Here is a 22,419-nt window from a genome sequence, read left to right on the forward strand (position 1 = left end):
CCAGGATCTTTGATTCACTTAGAAATCCTGGTCAAAAAAACACCCCTTTGAAGTGTTAATTCCAATAGGAAATCCGGGCTATCCCAGCCCCCTCACCTGAGCTGACCTGCTTGAGATGTCCCAGCTCCCCACCAAGATACCCAATATAACAGTTTCCATCAACTACAGTCTTTGCGGATGGACCGAGGTAGCTCACTCAGCTGCCAGGACCTTCTGTCCACTGAGAAAACATTCTCAGTGCAAAACTCCATTTTCCAATAGATTTGCCACTATAGAAGTTAGTCTCTGGGTAAACTGATTTCTAACCAACAATAAACTTTCATTTTGCAACTAATAATTCAGCCGATTTAAAGGGGATTCTTAACAACTCTCTTATTGTCACTAACCTCTAGACCACCAGGAAATGAGACCACTCAAACCACATCAATTTCATTTTTTTTGTCTTTTTACACACTTAGTAGGGATTAGAGACTCTTAATAAATGCCATTGATAGATTGATTCTTCCTACTAGACCAAAAGCCCCTTGAGAACTAAAACTATGTAGTTCCCCCAAACCTAGCCCATTGCTTTGCACACAGTAGGTACTCAATGATTTGCTTGTGGAATTGAATTGGATTTCTGTAATGAAATCAGCCAAGTGCCCCTGCAAGAAGTAGGAATAATGATTATAATGGCAATAATAAATAATAAGCATTTGTATAACAACTCTACCTTTTATCCTAGATTCCATAATAAGTCAGTACTTGTTGAGATTAGCCCCCAGAACTACAAAAATACTTTCCCCATTATTATTCATTTGCATTATTAGGATTTTGGAGAACCTCTTTCTGTCTCTTGGTTTGTATCAGGTGAGTTAAGAACCATGGGCTGGTTTGAATGACCTGAGTTACTTATCTTTGTTCATTGCAACACTGCCCTGGTATGTGCTCTTCTAAGCACTGTCAGGATTATTTCTATCTATGATAGCAGATATGAACTTTTAAAAGTCTGCCTGTGAGGCAAGAAGAACACAACCAAATAACTGTGGAGAGAGAGGGAAGAAAGGGAAGGAGGGAGAGAGGGAGAGAGGGGAAAAGAGAGACAGACAGACACAGAAACAGAGAAGTACACACAGAGACAGAGAGACAGAGATTCAGAGATAGAGGGACAGAAAGAAACAGAGAAAGGGAAGGAGAAAGAGACAGAGAAACAGCAAAAGAAATAGAGACACAGAAAGAGATGAAGGGAGAGAGACAGAGAGAAAGAGAGACAGAGACAGAAACACACATACATAGAGACAGAGACAGACAAAGATAGAATCTTAGACAGAGAGACAGAAATACAGAGAGGGACAATAAGAGAGAGAGGGCATAAGGGAAAGAGACAGGATGGGAAGGCAGAGAGAGACAGAGGGAGAGAGGGAGAAAGAAACAGAGACAGAAAAAGAGGCAGAGACACAGACAGAAAGACACACAGAGACAGACAGAGAGAGACGGACAGAGGCAGGGACACAGAGACACAGAAACAGAGAGACACAGAGATAAAGAAATACAGAGACAAACAAAGATAGAGACAGAGACAGAAAGAAAGGGACAAAAGAGACAGAGAGAGGGAGAAAGGCAAAGAGACAGAGACACGGAGACAGAGATTTAGAGAGAGATGAAGGAGAGAGAAAAAGAGACAGAGACGGAGACAGAGATGGGAGGGGATAAAGGGAAAGAGGGAGGAAGGGAGAAAGAGAGAATCCCAGAGGCGAGTGTTGTTGGAGAAAAGTTATTGGAGGTTGCCTCACTTGGAATGTGGAAGACCCATTCCCATATTTGGGCTCTCTTTGCCAACCTGATAGCTGATAGCAGCATGTTACAAAGTAATCCTTTGTTCTGGCCTCTCTGGTTATTTATGGAGCCTGGGAAATGAAAGAGGCCAGTTCCAGGGGTACAGGGACTCAGCTGATCTTGATCTGCCCCCCAGCTTGGAGCTGTCACAGGAATGGCCTCCTGTGATAAAGGAGGGGGGAAAAAGCAGGATTGTTCCTAGGAAAATACATGGGGGTAGAGTTGGTGTTTGTTGCTACCATATTTGTCCCTTAATCTTAAAGTCCCCTATAGGTGTGAGCTCCTACCATTATCAAGAAAGGTGGAACAGCTTTAAGAGCAAGAGATGAGGACATAAAGTGTGTCAATCTCAAAGCATTCACTTTGACTTTAAGCTCAGACTAAAACTGTAAAAATTCTAAAAACAGAAATTCCAGCTTTGTGAAACGACCAGCAGGATGATTTCAGAGAGGCCTAGAGAGATTTACAGGAACTGATGCTGAATGAGATGAACAGAATCAGGAGATCATTGTACACGGCAACAACAAAACTATATGATGATCTATTCCGATGCACGTCACTGTTTCCAACAATGAGATTGTTCCAATTGTTCAGTGATGAAGAGAACCATTTGCACCTAGAGAGAGACTGGGGGACATAGCATTCTCACTTTTTGTTGTTCACTTGCATTTTGTTTTCTTTCTCATGTTTTTTCCTTTTTGATCTGTTTTTTTTTTTCAGCACAATAATTGTATAAACATATATACATACATTGGATATGACATATTTTAATATGCTTAACATAATTGGATTGCTTGCCATCTAGGGGAAGGGGTGAAAGGAAGGAGGGGAAATTTTGGAACGCAAAGTTTTGCAAGGGTCAGTGTTGAAAAATTATCCATGCATGCGTTTTGAAAATAAAAACCTTTAATTAAAAAAAATAAAAAGGTGAGAGAGAGAGAGAGAGAGAGAGAGAGAGAGAGAGAGAGAGAGAGAGAGAGAGAGAGAGAGAGAAATTCCAGCTTTGTTGGTAGTGTTGTGAACTGATCCAGTCAATCTGGAGACCAGTTTGGAACTATACCCAAAGAACTATAAAACTGTGCACACCGTTTGATCCAGCAGTATCACTATAGGTCTGTATCTCAAAGAGATCATAATAGAGGGGAAGGGACTCACACAGGCAAAATTGTTTGTAGCAGCCCTTTTTGTGGTGGCAAAGAATTGGAAATTGAGTAGATGCCCATCAATTGGGGAATGGCTGAATAATTCAGAATAGATAAATGTAATGGAATATTAATGTTCTATAAGAAATGATGAGCAGGCTGATTTCAGAAAAGCCTGAAAAGACTTACATGAACTGATACTGAGTGAAGTGAGCAGACCTAGGAGAATACTGTACATAGCAACAGCAAGATTATGTGATGATCAATTATGACAGACTTAGCTTTTCTCAATAATACAATGATTGAAGACAATTCCAATAAACTTAGAATAGAAAATGCCATCTGCATCCAGAGAGTCTACTGAATGCAGATCAAAGCACAGTATGTTCACCCTTTTTAATTTGTTTGCTTTTTCTTTTTTGTGGTTTCCCCTTTTGTTCTTATTTTTCTTTTACATGACAAATATGAAAATATGTTTAAAATGATTAAATCAGATTGCTTGCTATCCTGGGGAGCGGGGAAGTAGGAAAAGGAAGGAGAAAAGAAGTTTTGGAACTCAAAATCTTACAAAAATGAATGTTGAAAGCTATCTTTATGTGTAATTGGGAAAATAAAATACTATTGAATAAAAAAAAGAAAAGAAAAGAAACTTCCAGCTTGAATTTCCCTTATAAGTAACTGGGCCAAAGAAGGTAATTTATTTGTTCCCTGTTCTTCTTTCTATTTGTTCCCTGTTCTTCTTTCTTTGAAGGTTTCTTGTGATTACCCTAGTGCTATTTCAAGTAACTAAATGAAAATTGGAACTGGACCTATGATTTCGCTGATAGAGGGAATTCTCCAATGAGGAAAGTCTCACTGAAAATGCAGGTTGACATCTTCTCTTAGAGAGTTGTCTGAGACTTGAGAAATGACTTGATTGCAGACAGTATAAATCTGAAGAGAGACTTAAACCTCCATTTTCCTGGCTCTGAGGAAAGCTCTCTTAATACTACAACATGCTGATTTGCAATTAAATAAAAGATGAGTTAATTAAGTAACAAATATTGCTTTTCCTATTTGCTATTTACTTTCCTGTGTCTCTGCAAAATGTCAGGTTGAATAGAGCTCTCTGATTGGAAATGACATTGTCAGACTGCTCTGGGATAATATGGAGGAAGAGATTTTGGCAATGCAACTCCAATCAAAGAGCTCCATTAAACTCAAGTGTGAAAAAAAGGAAGGACAATCTTAGTGGAGGGTAACAGAGATCTGAGACTGGAATTAAAGCTTTGCAGCATCTACTGTTGAGACATAGACAAAGAAGGTGAGGGAGGGATTTGTGTGCCATAGTTCATACATATAAGGGATAATTTAATTTGCTGAGCAATTTAGGGTTTAGAGAACCAACCTCAGAGGCAGAAAAACCTGGCTTCAAATGTCAATCTGACACATACTGACCATATGACCCCAGGTAAATAATTCAACCTGTCAGCATTCTAGGCAACACTAAGTTTAAGACAAGGTGCCAACTTGTTTTGTCAAAGGAAGTTTTCTCACTTGAAAGATCTCTTTCCCAATGACAAAAAAAAAGTCCATTCACTTTCTTTTTTTAGATTTCTTAAACCAAAAATAGAAATGTGTTACAGTACAAAGAACAGTGAATTTGGCATTAAAGGTGCTGGATTTACATTTTGAATTGGCCAATTACTACCTGGAGGAACCTGAGCAAATTATCTCTTTGGATCAGTAAAATCTGTAATTTATCTATAAAATGAAGGAACTGGATTAGATAAGGTTCCTTCCAGATGTATTTTCTATATTGCCATGAGTCTAAGACTTACCTTTGAATTCCAAAAGCATTTGATAGGGAGCCACAAAGAGACTTGTATAAGTGAACTGGTAGCAAAAAACAAACAAACAAACAAAAAAACAAAACAAAACAAACAAACCAAAAAAACTATGCTGTCATATAGTTTTGCAAAGTGAGTGGTTTATTCTGATGGTCTCCTAGGCCAAGTGGAGCTTTATTATGATTTTTCTTTTGAGCTGAGGGTCGAGATTTAATTTTTTCTAAATGAGAGCTACCCTCAACCAATATTTGAGCACTGAAGAGCTTTGGAAAATAATCTTTGCTGCAGATAATGTTTCTTAATAAAACAAGGCAAAAACAACACTTATGTGCAAAACTCATGCTGTGATAAAATTAATTTGATGACAACTAATGTTTGAATCACAGGGAATGTCAGGCTGCTCCATACACTTCCTAGATTGTCAAAGGTTAAAACAAATAGTAAGATCTCTCATGCCCACACAAATTTGCAGCAGGGATATTTTCTGAGCTCAAACTATAGTTACAGCAGCATATTGCAGACTTCAGTGAAATACAAAAGAAATTCTCATATTTCAAAATCCATTGTGGAGCTTCCACCTAACCTTCAATTGCAAGTGATTAATCTGCAATGTAATGTCATGCTAAAAAGGCAAATATCAAAAGAAGAATCTAATAGAATTCTATAAATGTCATCCATGTAATGAATATGCTCAATTAAAATCATATGCTCTTGGATTGATATCAGTATTTGGCAATAACTATCTATGTAAAAAGACATTTTCAAAGATGAAATATGTAAAATCTAATTACAGATCAGTGTTAATAGATGAACAATAGCAATCAATTTTGTTGATAGGGAACACTAACTTTAAACCCCAATTAAGAGGACTGTTATTCCCTCCTCCAAAAAAAGATTCTATTTTTTTTCAGTGATAGAATTGTATTTTTTAAAAATCCAAACCTGTATTCAATTATTATTTTTACATTTAATTTTTAATTTTTTATATTTATATAATTTTATTTTATTATATATAATTTTAATATATTTTTATATTTAAGATTTTGTCAATAAAAATTTGTGGAAATTTGTTTTTTCTTTTTATGTGAGTATCTATTTAATATTCTTGATTGTGCCTCTTGACCACAAAGTCTAAAATACTTATTCTCTGACCCTTTATAGAAAAAAAAATGTTGCTGATCCTAAGACTATATCATTTCTAAAGTTCCTTCAGTTTCTAAATCCCAAGATTCAGTGAGAAATGTTATAGTAGGGAATATCCACATAATCATAAATTTTTTCTGAGTTGGACAACACCTCTATTTAGTTCAACCTCAAATAGGAACATCCTCTCTGACATCCCAACAAATGGTTATCTAGTCTCTGTCTGATGAACTCAAAAGATAATATACTAGACCAGATATAAGTGTAGTCAAGTTAAGAGCTGGGGTTTGAGATTGAAATTATCTAAGAATGTCATGAAACATTTAGCAAATAACAAAAAGGCTTTGCTATGGAATGGAAAAGATATTCAACTATGACATGTCACTTAGCACCAATAATGTGGCCTTTCTCAGCACCATGTAGAAACATTGGCAGGTCAGAAGCTGAGGATTTGATGACTTGCTAAGATTAAACAAATGCCAAGTATTAAGGGCACTGATTTCACATGAACTGACCTCTTTATGCCTTTAATTAGCAGAAACCAGAGTCAACTGGAAAACTCCTTGGACCTTGATCTCCTTGGCCAATTAAGTCTTAGAGAAATCTTTCTTTCCTTTTAGGGAAAGAACTAACCAAACCAACTTGGTAGAGGATCATAGTAGAATTTATGTCTACCAAAAATAAGTGACTCATTACCTGCCAAGGCAGCATATTTAACTTTTGGATCACTGTTATTGCTAGGATGTTTTGTCTGGCTTTTCCCTGCTTATGTTGATAATTGCTCAGATCCAATAGAGGAAGTACAATGAAAGAGGGAAATGTTCAAAGGAGAAAAAAAAAGGGAAAAAAATCTAACTTTGATTGGTGTTACTGTATTTATGGGCATATATATATATATATATATACACACATATATATATATATATATATATATATATATATATATATATATATATATATATATATATATATATATATATATATATATATATATATATATGTATACACACACACACACCCATATATACCCTGGGGAAGCAGAGTCATACATAGAGAACTTAGAATAATTTGGGTCCAGTTTGCAATGTCTCGATGTTAACAGGAGTCATATGCTCATGAATCCTGTCCAGCAGGCAGGGGAATGGCAAAGAGAAGTTTTTTTAGGTTCCAGTGGCTCCAAGCAGCAGGAGTAGTATTAATATCTGCCAGTTCTGGGGTCTAAAACATCATGAGCAAGGTTTTTCTGACCTGGATTCCGGTGAATGAGCTTTGGATCCCACTGTTGTCTGTCATTCTCTCTATTTCAACAAGTCATATCACTTTTATAAATCCCAGATTCCCCATCAGTATGGATCCTCATACTCCCTCCCTTGAAGAGTGCCTGTCAAAGAGGGAGTACAGTGTTACGTAACATGAGCTTTGCTTAGCATTAGCTTAATTCTCAGCACTACACCCACTCCTGGGCCAAGTAGTTGGGGCAAAGTCTCCTCCCACAGATCAAGGGCATAGCCAGAAAAACCTGCCCCGAGTATAGCAAGAGTTGAATCCCAGAATCCCAGGCTCTCAAGAGTTAGAAAAAAACCTTAAAAGCTGCTTCGTCTGGTCCACACCTAAATAAAAATAGCCTTTGACATCTCTGACTAAGGGTCATGCAGCCTTTGCTTTAAGATTTCCCAGTGTGAGGGCACAAGCTGCCTCCCAAAATAGTCCATCCCACTTTGAGACACTGTCTGATGTCAAGTCTAAGTTTTCTACTCTATCACTTCTCTGTAATACACCCATTTCTGCTATCTGGAATCAATCAAAACAGGTCTAAGTCCCCTTCCACACAACAATTATTCAAATATTTAAAGACTTCAATTATACCCTCTTCTTTTCCCTTCCCTAGAAGGATTCTCTCCTCTACATAATATAGTAAATACAGTAAAGGCTAGTAAACTGCTCATTTTAAGATTTCTAGGCCACCCTAGTTGCCTGGGGACAAAGCACTGGAAACTATTTAGTAAACTAGATAAATATTATAACATGAATTTTTGAAAAGTGCCATCAGAGGGACTTGGCTCTTTTCAGCAATGAGGTGACTCAAGGCAATTCCAGTGGACTTATGATGGAAAAAGCCATTTGCATCCAGAGAGAGGACTCTGAATGTGGATCACAACATAGTATTTTCAGCTTTTGTGTTGTTGTTGTTTGTTTGTTTGTTTGTTTTCTCATTTCCCCTCTTTTTATCTGAATTTTCTTGTTCAGCAAGATAAATGTGGAAATATGTTTAGAACAATTCACATGTTTAACCTATATTAGATAAGTTGCTGTCAAGGGGAGGATGGAGGTGGAAAGGGAGGGAGGAAATTTTGGACCACAAGGGGTGCCGAGGCGGATACTGAAAACTAACTTTGCATGTATTTTTTGGGGAAAAGCTACTATTATAAAAAATGAAGTATAAAATACACTTGGAAAAAAAAGAGAAAACTGCCATTATAGTTATTAAGGAAAGAAAATTGTCTTTACATAGAAAAAATATTTTAAAAGATGGGGAATAAAAGAATTCAAATAAGAGAAAAGGTAAGGGAAATTTGAGGTTTCAGTAATTATTTGTTGTGGAAGTTTAAGAATTTTTACATAAAAATAAAGGAAGGAAAGAAACAAACATTTATTAATTACTATGTGCCATATGTTGTGCTAAGTAATTTATAAATATTACTTCATTTGAGCCTCACTACAATTTTGTGAGGTAGGCACTGTTATTATTCCTATGTCATAGTGGAGGAAACTAAGACAGATAGAAATTAAAGCACTTTTTCAGAGCCATATATAAGAATCTGAGGCTAAATTTGAACTCAAATATTTGAGCTCAGGATTTGAACTTACTAAATCCAGGCTCAATATTCTATACAGTGTGCTGCATAGCTTCAAAAAAGTAATGGATAATTATATTGCATCTTAGTGTAAAGCCACATTGAATTTTTTTTTCTTTTTCCATTATGAACTTGTCAGCAAAAAACAAAACAAACCAAACCATTTTAACTTACAAAGAAGAAGAAAAGGTATTAGAAGAAAACAAATGTCTGTTGCATGTGGTTTGTTCATTTTAAAATATGTATATATATGTTTATATATAGATATACTTAATTATAAATATATAGAGAATATGGCAACAAACTATATAGTATATTTACTATTATTGTATATATACATAAATATATGTATAAACAAATTTATGTGTAAATTTATGTATATACATAAATATATGTATAAAAACATAATTATATTTATATACATAAATATAAAATATAAAAACTGTAAATGTATAAGAAATTTAAAGGGGTTGTCAAAAATTTTCTCTATTTGTCTCCCCTTCTGTATTTATATTTGTTTTCTTTTGTGCATCCCCTTTGTGATGTCATTGGTTTACTGAGCCTCTTCAAAAAGCAATTAAAATATTTCATTGATGTTCTATTTTATATATCCATTACTATTCACTAATCTACTACCTTTATGCCCTTCAACCAACCCATGAACAGGAGGAGCTCTTTTTTTGTAACAAATATGTATGGCTCTGTGTTTTTCCACAACACCCAACATAGTGTCCAGGGAATGGCACTTTTGAGCTGGAAAGGATCTGGTTTCATCTAAAGTCTTCCCATCTTTCCTCTCTACCATCTTCACCCATTCATTTTATACATAAGGAAAAACCAACAAACAGAAGTTTAGTGGGTTGTTCAAATTCAAAAAACTCCACAGAACAGTAGAACCAAGATTAGAATGGAGATTTCCTAGCACCAAGTGCTTTGCCAACTCCATTGAACTGCTTCTTTTGAAAAAGGGTGATTAACACTAGTGATCAGAGAAAAGCAAATTAAGACAACTCTGAGATACTACTACATACCTCTCATATTGCCTAAGATGACAGGAAAAGATAATGATGAATGTTGGAGGGGATGTGGAAAAACTGGGACACTGATACATTTTTGGTGGAATTGTGAATACATCCAGCCATTCTGGAGAGCAATCTGGAACTATGCTTAAAAAGTTATCAAACTGTGCATAACCTTTGATCCAGCATTGCTGCTATTGGGCTTATGTCCCAAAGAGATCTTAAAGTAGGGAAAAGGACCCACATGTGTAAGAATGTTTGTGGCAGCCCTCTTTGTAGTGGCCAGAAACGGGAAACTGAGTGGATGCCCATCAATTGGAGATTGGCTGAATAAGTTGTGGTCTATGAATATTATGGAAAATTATTGTTCTGTAAGAAATGACCAGCAGGATGATTTTAGAGAGGCTTGGAGAGACTTACATGAACTGAGGCTGAGTGAAATGAGCAGAACCAGGAGATTGTTGTACATAGCAACAACAAGACTATTCGATGATCAGTTCTGATGGTTGTGGCTTTCTTCAACAATGAATTGATTCAGACCAGTTTCAATTGGTCAGTAATGAAGAGAGCCATCTATACCCAGAGAAAGAACTGTGGGAACTGAGTGTGGAACACAACACAGCATTTTCACTCTTTCTGATGTTATTTGCTTGCATTTTTGTTTTCCTTCTCAGGTTTTTTTTTCTTTTTAGATCCGATTTTTCTTGTTCAGCAAGATAACTGTATGGATACGTATACACATATTGGATTTAACATATATTTTAACATATATTGGAGTACTTGCCATGTAGGGAAAGAGGTGGGGGAAAGAAGGGGATAATTTGGAACAGAAGGTTTTTCAAGGGTCAGTGTTGAAAAATTACTCATGCGTATATTTTGTAAATAAAAAGCTATAATAAAAAAGAAAAGAAAAATGGTGATTAAACAATTCTGAAGTACTACTGCATACCTATTAGATTAGCTAATAGGACAGGAAAAAAATGACAAATGGTGGAGAGGATGTGAAAAAATGAGACATTAATGCATTGTTGGTGGCGTTGTGCACTGAATAAACCAATCTGTAGAGCAATTTGGAACTTAGGCCCAACAGGCTATAAAATCATGCATACTCTGACTTAGCAATACCACTACTAGGTCTGTATCATAAAAGAAAAAAAAACAAAGAGGAAAAGGATCTATAGGTACAAATTTATATTTACAGCAGCTACTCTGGAGGCAAAGATTTGGAAATTGAAGGGATGCCCATTAATTGGGGAATGGCTAAATATATTGATATATGTGATGGTGATGGCATAGTATTGGGCTATAAGAAATAATGAGCAGGATGTTCTCAGGAGAACCTGGAAAGACTTCTATGAACTGAATTAAAGTAAAATGTACCATGTACCAAAATAACAGCAATACTGTATGATGATCAGCTATGAATGACATAAATATTCTAAGCCACACAATGATCCAAGACTGCTCTAAAAGGCTTATGATAAAAAAATGCTATCCATATCCAGGGAAAGAACTGATGATGTCTTAATGAGACTTAAGCATACTTTTAAAACTTTATTTTTTTAAGGTTTTTTTGGCTTATGTTTTCTTTTGTAACATGTTTATTCTGCTTGACTACAAATGTATAACCTACATCAAATTTCTTGCATTTTCAATGGGGAAGTGGGAATGAAGAGAGGAGGGGATATAATCTGGAAGTCAAAGTTTTTAAATGAATATTAAAATTGTTTTTACATATAACTGGGGAAAAATAAAATACTAAATTTGAAAAGTACATAGCAGAGAACAAAAGAAAACTTAAAAGGAAGCTTTGAAAACAATGTATTATATATATTGTATATATATTATGTGGTGTTTTTTTAAACAGTCTGAAATGGAAATTCATGATTTCATATTGAATCTTTTCTTTATGTTGTGCTATATACATAGAATATGGCAGGTTTTTTAGGGGGGGGGTCTTTTTTGTATTTAAGTGCAAAATGAATAAAATATTTTTTTCAAAAGGAATAATCCATCAATATTTGTTGACCAAAAGTTTAATCAAGATGGTAATCAGGAAAATAATTTAATTTAGATGTATTTGTCATAGAAGATATACAAAAGTCTCGAATCTGGAATTAGGAAGACTTGGTTCCGAATCTCTTCTCTAGCATTTACAAACTGTGTGAACAACAGCAAGTTACTTAGTCTCTTTGAGCTTCAGGAAACTCTCTATAACTATCAATTATGGACTAGGCAGAATCTCCCTTCTTAAGTAGAGGGAGCTTCCCACGTGACAAAATCATTATTATTCTGAAAGTTTGCTTATTGTAATATTTCAAGTCTGACAGAAGAGCTATGTATGGAATGGAATAATACTATATACTTTGAGGTCTGTCTGGATTTTCTTTCTGTTATGACTCTACACTGAGTCCTGTGTTGAGAAAGAACAATTATTAGGGCAGCTAAAGAATAATTATTAGGGCATCTAGCTGCAATGGATAGAGCCCTGGCCCTGAAATCAGGAGGACCTGAGTCCAAATATGGCCTCAGACATTTGACATGTGGAAGTGTCTAGAAGTTTTCCTAGCTTGCATGATCCTAGTTAAGTCACTTAACCCCAATTGCCTCATATACACAACCCCCCCCCAAAAAAAAGGTATGTTTGTTCCCCTGAGTATAGAAATATTGAAGTTTTTTTTTTTGGTATGTCCACATTACCAGATTATTGCAAAGTCTTAATAGTGAAGTTTTAATCTTTTTCAAACTCACAAAACTGTGAATTCAAGAAGGAAAATGGTTACTATCTGTAACTGCCCAACTCACCCCAAAAAGTGTACAGCTTCCATTACTCATGGTCTCTAGTACATTCCTTCTGTCCTTTACCTTTTCTTGAAACAGGAATTCTCTTTTAAATAGTACAAATATTTCAAGATCTTGAGACAGAGAAGTTTGTCTGTCTGTCTCTCTCTCTCTTTCTCTCTCTCATCTTTGTCTCTGTCTCTGTCTCTGTGTATGTGTGTGAGAGAGACAGAGGAGAGCTCTCTCTCTCTCCCTCCCCCCATCTTCATCCCCACTCCCATCCCATCTTTTCTCATGAGAGATGGAGAATGGCACTTTCTCTCACCCCAGTAGTATGGAGGCTTTAAGCACATCCTTAGGGAGGTTTCATCGTGGGCCTCCAACCTCTGGTTCTCTCTTATGCTTTGTGTGTCCTTCCCTAAATAAGAAATTCTGAGAGATGGACCCACCTGAAAGTAGCAGCCTTAGAAGTTTTTAGGCTCCTCAATCTGTACTTAAGTACAGCCTGTATGCCCTAAATTAGTAGTTTGATTTTGAAGATTATTACAGTAAACCTTAGCTTGATTTGCCAAAAGTCAGAACCAAGAATATTATTCCTACCACATAGAGGCAAGATCAAGGTAAAAAGTCCACCCAATAGATCCACCATAAGTTTCTTATTTTAGTGTTTAAGCATTAATATCCTAGGAGAATATAATAATGATTTTAGTTGATGTTTTTTCTTTGTCAGCGTATAATTGTCAGTCTTTTGTATTTTAAGCATTTCTTTTTGGGGAGGAAATATCCTATACCTCTCCAACATTCATTAAGGACCTTATTACTCCATTTTTTAGGAGACCTTAGACATGAACCCAACCTGAGGTTAAAATTATTCTCCTTGTAGCCCAGGTGTAGGGATATGAAGAACCTCAGAGTGTGGGGAGGAAAATAAAAGATCATATCTTTTCTCTTCAGAAATGTCTGTCCTAGTACTGAAACTTATTCATGACAATGAGCCCAGATAGCTAAGAGCCCCTTTAGAGGGAAGAGGCAAGTATTCCAGTTCCATTGGGTCCAGCAGTTTATTAAAAATATTATTAGAAAAAGAGAGAGCAAATGCTAACACCTAAAGGAATAAGGAAAGTCTTTCTGTAGGAGATGGCATATAAGCTGACCCTTGAAGAAAGATACTAAAAGGATTCTAAAAGAATGAGGAAAGAGCATATTCCAGGCAGAGGGGAAAGCCTATCTATGTCAAGGTGCAGAGACAACAGAAGGAGGATTATGTTCTGAGATCAGTCAACTGACTTGTTTTGATGGAATTTAGAGTGTACAAAGGTAAGAAATGTGTGATGTGTCATTATTACACAGACAAGGACCAAGCCTATTCTTTCTCCTTTCCCCCACCCCTACCTCCACCCAATCATTCTTTTTGTCTCTTTCTTCCACTGAGTATTCCCTCTGGGAAATATTGAATATAGCTGGTGTCTAAGCCCGCACAGATTTGGAGAACATGGTCCTCAGATGCCATAAAAGTAATCAAGGTAACACATGATATAATATGAATATCAGGCTTGACTTTGCCCCAGAGATCTCCTATTGAGCTATATATTTTACCAACTCTAATACTATCACTCATGATAGTTATGCTTCTTGTTCCTTTATTGGAATAAATGCTCATTGTGAATAGGAATATTTCATTTTTTGTACTTGAATCCCCAACAACCACTTAGCACACATGTAGTAGGCACTTTATAAATACTTGTTTACTGATTGATTGATGGAAAAAAGAGATAGAGTTGAGAAAAAAATGACTATGATACTCTCTTCTATTTTCTTTGCTAGACTGATGAGCAGACTTCATTTTCCACTGGAATTTTCCACCCCAAGACTTTACAACAAGGGTACAAAGATCCAGTTACCATAATCGTGTTGTCTTATTTCTATGTCAATAAAAGACTTAATTTTTGAGGAATGCTTAGTACTATTCTTATGCTCCTTGTAAGAAGAGATTTTTTACTCCATCTAATATTTCAAATTTTCATTCCATTTCTGACTTTGTAAGTGTTTCTAGTCATAAAACTGAGACACAGAACAATAATAGACTTTGTGTCTTTAATCTGCTTCAGCCTTCTCAGAACTGAGCATTCCTGGAGATATTTGAATAGTACTCACCCTGGGGAAAAGAATTAAGAAACATTTATATGAAATTAATATGTGTAAACACCAGAAGATTGCTTGGGGTCCTTTGAATCAAAGTTCATTTTGACTGTGGAATGAGGAAGCCATGTTCCCATCCCTTCTTTGGAAACCCAGAACTCTGGGAAGTTGGAAAAGACACATAATCTGATCCTTAAGGAGGAAACCTCCAAAAGGAAATAGTGAAGTGGGGTGGAAGGGATTCTTGAGAATGGACATGGAGGGAAAAATCTTGGGAAGTAATATAGTACAGTGGGAAAGAATATGGACTTAATCAGAAGAACTATGTTCAAATCCTATCTCTTATATATGGCTTTCTTCATCACTGAACAATTGTAGCTGGTTTGAATCATCTCATTGTTGAAGAGATCCATGTCCATCAGAATTGATCATCATATAGTCGTCTTGTTGCCGAATATAATGATCTCCTGGTCCTGCTCATTTCATTTAGCATCAGTTCATGTAAGTCTCTACAGGCCTCTTTGAAATCATCCTGCTGGTCATTTCTTATAGAACAGTAATATTTCATAACATTCATATACCATAATTTATTCAGTCATTCTCCAATTGATGAGCATCTTCTCAGTTTCCAGTTTCTTTCCACTACAAAAAGGCCTGCCACAAACACTTTTATACATGTGGGTCCCTTTCCCTCCCTTAAGATCTCTTTGGGATATAAACCCAGTAGAAACTCTGCTGGATCAAAAGGGAAGTACAGTTTGATAACCTTTTGACCATAATTCCAGATTGCTCTCCAGAATGGTTAGATCCATTCACAGTTCCACCAACAATGTGTCAGTGCCCCAGTTTTCCCACATCCCCTCCAACATTCATCATTATCTTTTCCTGTCATCTTAGCCAAGCTGAATGTGTAGTGCTACCTCAGAGTTGTCTTAATTTGCATTTCTCTGATCAATAGTGATTTGGAACACTCTTTCATATGAGTGAAAATAGTTTCAATTTCATCATCTGAGAATTGTCTGTTCATATCCGTTGACCATTTATCAATTGGAGAATGGCTTAAATTCTTATAAACTTGAGTTAATTCTCTATATATTTTAGAAATGAGTCCTTTATCAGAACCTCTGAATGTAAAAATGTTAAATGTTTTCCCAGTTTATTGCTTTCCTTCTATTCTTGTTTGCATGAGTTTTGTTTGTACAAAAACTTTTTAACTTAATATAATCAAATTATCTATTTTGTGATCAATGATGATCTCTAGTTCTTCTTTGGTCCCAAATTCCTTCCTCTTTTACAGATCTGAGAGGTAAACTATCCTATGTTCTTATTTGTTTATAATATCATTCTTTATGTCTAGAGCACAAACCCATTTCGACCTTATCTGGATACATAGTGTTAAATGTGGGTCAATGCCTACTTTCTGCCATACTAGTTTCCAATTTTCCCAGTAGTTTTTGTCAAATAGTGAATTCTTATCCCAAAAGCTAGGGTCTTTGGGTTTGTCAAATACTAGATTACTATTGTCATTGACTATTTTGTCCTGTGAATCTAACCTATTCCACTGATCGACTACTCTATTTCTTAGCCAGTACCAATGGTTTTGATGACTGATGCATTGATATAGTTTTTGGTCTGATACAGCTAGGTCACCTTCATTTCCTTTTTTTAAAATTAATTCCCTTGCAATTCTTGATCTTTTGTTCTTCCTGATGAATTTTGTTGTTTTTTTCTAGGTCAGTAAAATAATTTCTTGGGAGTTTGATTGGTATAGCACTAAATAAACAGATTAGTTTAGGTAGTATTATCATCTTTATTATATTCACTTGACTTATCCAAGAACACTTGATATTTTTCAATTGTTTAGATCTGACTTTATTTGTGTGGAGAGTGTTTTGTAGTTTTGCTTATATATAGTTCCTGACTTTTGCAGGGGAAAATCTTTACAACAAGTTTCTATGATAAAACTCTCATCTCTCAGATATATAGAGAACGGAGTCAAATCCATAAGAATAAGAGCCATTCCCCAATGATAAATGATCAAAAAATGAATAGGCAGTTTTCAAAGGAAGAAATCCATGTTATAAATAGCCATATGAAAAATGTTCTAAATTGCTAATAATTTGAGAAATGGAAATTAAAACAATCCTGAGGTATCACCTCAAACCTGTTTGATTGGCTAAATTGACCAAAAAAAAAAAAAAAGAAAAAAAAAAGAAACAATTTTAGAAGGACTATGAGAAAACAGGCATTGTTAGTGAATCTATGGACTAGTCAAACCATTTTAGATAGCATTTTGGAACTATTCCCCAAATTCCCCTATTAAACTGTGCATACCTTTTGACCCAGTGATTCTGCTACTGTATCTGCACTCCAAAGAAATCAAAGAAAGAGGGAAAAGGTCTATATTACAAAAATATTTATATCAGCTCTATTTGTGCTGGCAAAGAATTGGAAACCTAAGGAATATGTATCAATTGACTAATGACTAAACAAGTTATAGTATATGAATGTAATGAAATACTATTATGCTATAAAAAATAGTGAAGGGAATGTTTCCAGAAAAACCTGAGAAGATATGTATGAATTGATACAAAGTAAAGTGAGCAAAAGAATAGTTTATATAATTACAACAGTATTATAAAGATAAGCACTTCTGATAAATCTAGTGACTCATATTGATCAGAGTATAAAATCTGATATTTAGCAAAACAATGAAATAATAATTCATATTTATGGAGCACATTAAAGTTTGGAAAGCGTTTCCTTCTAAACAATCTAAACAAGGTATAAAAGTCAGCTCTTTTATCTCCCTTTACAGATGAAAATGCTGAGGGGCAAAGAATCAATTTTATACATAGTTTCCCTCTAGTAAGAGAGAGTTTCTCTGCTCAGTCACCACATAAGTCTTATCTTAATTTTTACTCATTGTTAACACCCTTTTCATTCGATATTACAGTGTATATATTTTGTATTTCCTTATATGTATAAGATCTTATACATATACACAGAATGTAAGCTTCTTGAGGAGAAGAATTGATTCCTTTTTTAGTCTAAGTATCACTTAGCAGAGTATCTGGCTCTTAGTAAAGGCACTTAATAAATGCTTTTTGAATGAACTTAGGAAGAAGTTACTTTGTTCATATAACACCTGATTCTTGACTCAGCAGTAACAAATAGGCTCAGGTCCTGTTTCCTTTATGCCTATATAGAAAGGTGGTATGATACTGTATCAATTATCCATCAAAGAAGTATTATATCTGGGCCGTCCACTAGGTGACACCCTCCTTGAGCAACCAGACCTTGGGTAATCCCAGTGTCTATCTAGCACAGGTATAGTTGTAACATACCAAAAAGTTGTGATGTCACTACTGATCGCTAGAGAGCACTCAGCCAGCAAATGCCTAGATTACTCCTCCCACCCTCATATGGATGAGCAACTGGGTTTCTAATTGGGTTAGGAATTTGGCTAGGAGATGACAGAGAATACTTCTCAAAATATCAGGAACACAGAATCTATCACTCCAGAGCCCTACTCACCACCTAGAATCTTATTTTTTAGTCAACTACCCATTCCTATCCCCATTCACTAGACCCAAGTACTCAGCAAATCATGGCCATATAATTTATTGAAAGAAGTAAATAATGAAAGAAAATGAGTATAGGCATCCTTATGTGAAACTTTCTGTTTCTAGCCATTACTCCTCATGTTTATCTTCCTAGATCTCTGAAGTTCTGGGGTAGGAGGCACCCCAAAATTCATTACATTCATTACAAAAATAAGTTTTGGGTTCAGGACCCCTCTCAAGGTAAGAAATGATATGCAAGGAAAATAAAGGAATTGTATTTTGTCTTCTGAAGCTCCGTCACTAACCAGCAAGGATTTTTCAGTAGCTGCCTAGTCCCAGCTGCTCTGTTCTTATTTCTGCTCCAGAGAGCCACCAAATGTCTCAGGTTCATGAAAGCTCTGATTTCAATCTTGGCTCTTGTTCCTTTTCAATTTAATTTTATTTTTAATTTTGTTTTTTTGGTCCACCAATAGATTTGCTAATGGTTGCTAAAGTATGGCAGACCCCAATCCCAAAATCCGCTGTTGCTTGCCTGCAAGTCCATAAGCAATCCTGGCTCAAGTATTCAATTGCAGCAAATGCACCAAATACCAGGGTGACCGGAAGTCCTGCACCTCAAGAATTAATTGCAATGACTTTTTATGCCTCACATGGGGAGTGGAAAGTCCCCAATCTCAAAGTCATGTAAATGAGAAAAAATCTCAAACCTGCATGTTTATATGTAGAGCTCACTATTTCCCTCTCCTTTAATCTAGAAAACACAGAGGCAACTTTATTTCCAGTGGTATCCCACAAACTCTGAAATGTTGAGCACTCGTGTCTTGTGAATGGGGATGGGAACGAGTAGTTGACTTAAAAAGGGGATTCTAGTTGCTGAGTAAGGGCTCTAGTGATAGATTCTCCTCAGATTTCTGTCTCATCATGTAAGGAAACTCCTGGGGTCCTTCAGGTTCCCACAAAGATAAGACAAAAAAGAAGCATCAATTACAATACTATGTGACATCTGAATTGGGAATCGGGAAGGTTTTTTGGAGTCGGGTCATTAAAATTTGGGTAGGGATTCAGCAGACTGAATAGGTAAAGAGAATAGTAAGAGAAAAGTTCCTTAAGATCCAGAACCCTGGACAAAGGTCTCATTTCCAAAATATATAGAGAACTGACTAGTTTATAAGAAATCAAGCCGTTCTCCAATTGATAAATGGTCAAAGGATATGAACAATTTTCAGATGATGAAATTGAAACTATTTCCACTCATATGAAAGAGTGTTCCAAATCACTACTGATCAGAGAAATGCAAATTAAGACAACTCTGAGATACCACTACACACCTGTCAGATTGGCTAAGATGACAGGAACAAATAATGATGAATGTTGGAGGGGCTGTGGGAAAACTGGGACACTGATGCATTGTTGGTGGAGTTGTAAAAGAATCCAGCCATTCTGGAGAGCAATTTGGAACTATGCCCAAAAAGTTATCAAACTGTGCATACCCTTTGACCCAGCATTGCTGACTACTGGGCTTATATCCCAAAGAAATACTGAGGAGGGGAAAGGGACCTGTATGTGCCAAAATGTTTGTGGCAGCTCTTTTCATAGTGGCTAGAAACTGGAAGATGAATGGATGTCCATCAGTTGGAGAATGGTTGAGTAAATTGTGGTATATGAAAGTTATGGAATATTATTGCTCTGTAAGAAATGACCAACAGGAGGAATACAGAGAGGCTTGGAGAGACTTACATCAACTGATGCTGAGTGAAATGAGCAGAACCAGAAGATCACTGTACACTTCAACAACATTACTGTATGAGGATGTATTCTGATGGAAGTGGATATCTTCAACAAAGAGAAGATCTAATCCAATTCCAATTGATCAATGATGGACAGAATCAACTACACCCAGAGAAGGAACACTGGGAAATGAGTGTAAACTGTTTGCATTTTTGTTTTTCTTCCCAGGTTATTTTTACCTTCCGAATCCAATTCTTCCTGTGCAACAAGAAATTTGGTTCTGCATACATATATTGTATCTAGGATATACTGTAACACATTTGACATGTATAGGATTGCCTGTCATCTAGGGGAGGGGGCGGAGGGAAGGAGGGGAAAATTCGGAAAAGAAGTGAGTACAAGGGATAATGTAAAAAGTTACTCATGCATATAAAAAAATTATAATTATAAAAAAAAAAAAAAGATCCAGAACCCTGGTTGGGGGGGGGGAGGGCTGGTTGAGGTTTCAAAGTGAAGGCAGAGGGAAAAGGATTTTGGAAAACCATGGAAGGGCATGAGTGACTTGAGTGTCCAGAAGAAGAGAGGTAAGAGGAGCTAGAGGATTAATGTCGGAAGTTGCTGGTCTTTTCGATTTTGCCAAGGGCTGGCCCTGGGACAGAAGCCCATAAACAGACACTAGAAGCCCAGCACAGAGCAGACGTCCAGAGTAAGTGGTGAGAGGCCTAACTCATGTCGAGGAAGGACTCGAGTTCGAACCCCAGCTGTTCTCGCATCGGCTCTCCTGGCTCTTCGCGGTGGAGAGGAGAAATTACCGAGATGGGGCTGTGACGCGCCTCCGGCCCTAGGAAAGCTGAGCTGAGAGCCAGCCGCACCGACCGGGCGTCGTTTCCCTTGCCTCCCGGGCCAAGAGCAGGTTCTACGAGGCAGAGGGCACCGACCGTGCCCGGCCTGACTGGCAGGGCTCAGCACCGGCGGGGATGACAGCGCTGGGAACTCGGGGAAGAGGAAGCGGGGTGCGGAAGATGTGCTAAGGACTCCGAAAGGGGAGAACTACCAGTAGAAAGGTCGGGCTGTGCCCAGCATGGGGGGCACCCTTGAAAAGGTCCTGGTGCTGGGGCACCCCTACATCGGTGTCCAATAGACAACAAGAACGATACGCACACGTGAACCTGGGTCCTCCCCCCGTTCCCCAAATTCAGAGCTGCCTCTTTAGACCGAAGGGGGAAGGGGGGAGGGAAATGAAGAAACCCCCCCCCTCGCCCCGACAGCTTCTGCCTGGGTGGGCGGAACCTTCAAGGGGGAGGAGTCTCCTCGCTCCTCCTGGCGGAGGGCGGGCGCAGCCGGCCAGACTGTTGGAGTACCCGGCTGCGGCCGGCCGCTGCGCTTCGGCAGCTCCGAGTAATTGCAAACTTGTCTGCAGCCGCTGGCAGCGGGCGCCTGCCGAGAATGGGGAGGCGCGGCCGCTGCTCCGCCGCCACCACGGGCCCGGACCCCGGCTCCGGAGCGCTGAGCCGGCCGCTGCTGCTGCTGCTGCTGCTGGCCGCGCTCCTGGCCCCCCAGGCGGACGCGGCGCGGCTACGCGCCATGCTCTACTCGGCCCAAGACCCCCTGGTGCTGCTAACGGAGAGCTCCCTGAAGTCAACCGTCCTGGGCTCCCCCAGCTCCTGGGTGGTGGAGTTCTTCGCCTCCTGGTGCGGGCACTGCATCGCCTTCGCCCCCAAATGGAAAGCCCTGGCCCACGAAGTCAAAGGTGAGCGGCGGCTGCCCAGCCCAGCCCTGTGCCCGGGCACTCCGGCTCCCCGGGCCCGGGCTCAGGCTCCCCTCCGCGGCGTGCAGGCAGGGGCCCTTTCTTCCTCTTTCCTTCCCGTCTCTCTTCTCCGGTGGCGTTGCTCCCCCCCCCCCTTTCCCTTCACTGCAAGGAACTGCTCTCTCACTCTCCTCTCTGGTCAAGCATCCTTCTTCTTCCCCCAAATGTGCCCCTCCCCTCCCCCTACGCCGCCCTCAGCGTTATTATTCTCAGGCCTGTCTCTTTTTCCCCTTTCTTCCCAGCCCCACATCTATTCTTATCCTTGGCCCAGGTCTTTCTTTTCTGTTGACTAGGATTCTGGGCCTCTAGCTCCTCTCTCTCTGTCTCTCTGTCTGTCTCTGTCTGTCTCTGTCTCTGCCTGTCTCTCTGTCTCTGTCTCTGTCTCTCTCTCCCCATATTGATGGCAGTTTTCTTACGTACTTAAAGAGCTACTGCTGTTTTCACTTCATATACCTTTCTGAACCCCTTACTGTTTCCTCTTCCTGACCCATCTGTCACAGATCCCCTGTGTTGACATTAGCATTCCTGCTCTAATGTCTCCTTTGGCATTACCTCCTCCTTTGATCTCTGTCCATCCACAATTCTATAATTGTGT

The 22,419-nt window shown here is 38.0% G+C and overlaps 1 protein-coding gene across 1 annotated transcript in view; it reads left to right on the top strand.

The window, feature by feature from the left end:
* Window positions 1-21,347: 21,347 nt before the first annotated feature.
* The window catches only part of QSOX1 (quiescin sulfhydryl oxidase 1), a 53,885-nt gene continuing 52,813 nt past the window's right edge, over window positions 21,348-22,419 (top strand). The window contains 1 exon segment of the mRNA XM_074308509.1: window positions 21,348-21,767. Within this exon segment, the coding sequence (XP_074164610.1) occupies window positions 21,464-21,767 (304 nt within the window). The 5' untranslated portion in view covers window positions 21,348-21,463.

Source organism: Sminthopsis crassicaudata, chromosome 4 (assembly GCF_048593235.1).
Source record: "Sminthopsis crassicaudata isolate SCR6 chromosome 4, ASM4859323v1, whole genome shotgun sequence".
In the NCBI taxonomy this organism is placed as follows: domain Eukaryota; kingdom Metazoa; phylum Chordata; class Mammalia; order Dasyuromorphia; family Dasyuridae; genus Sminthopsis; species Sminthopsis crassicaudata.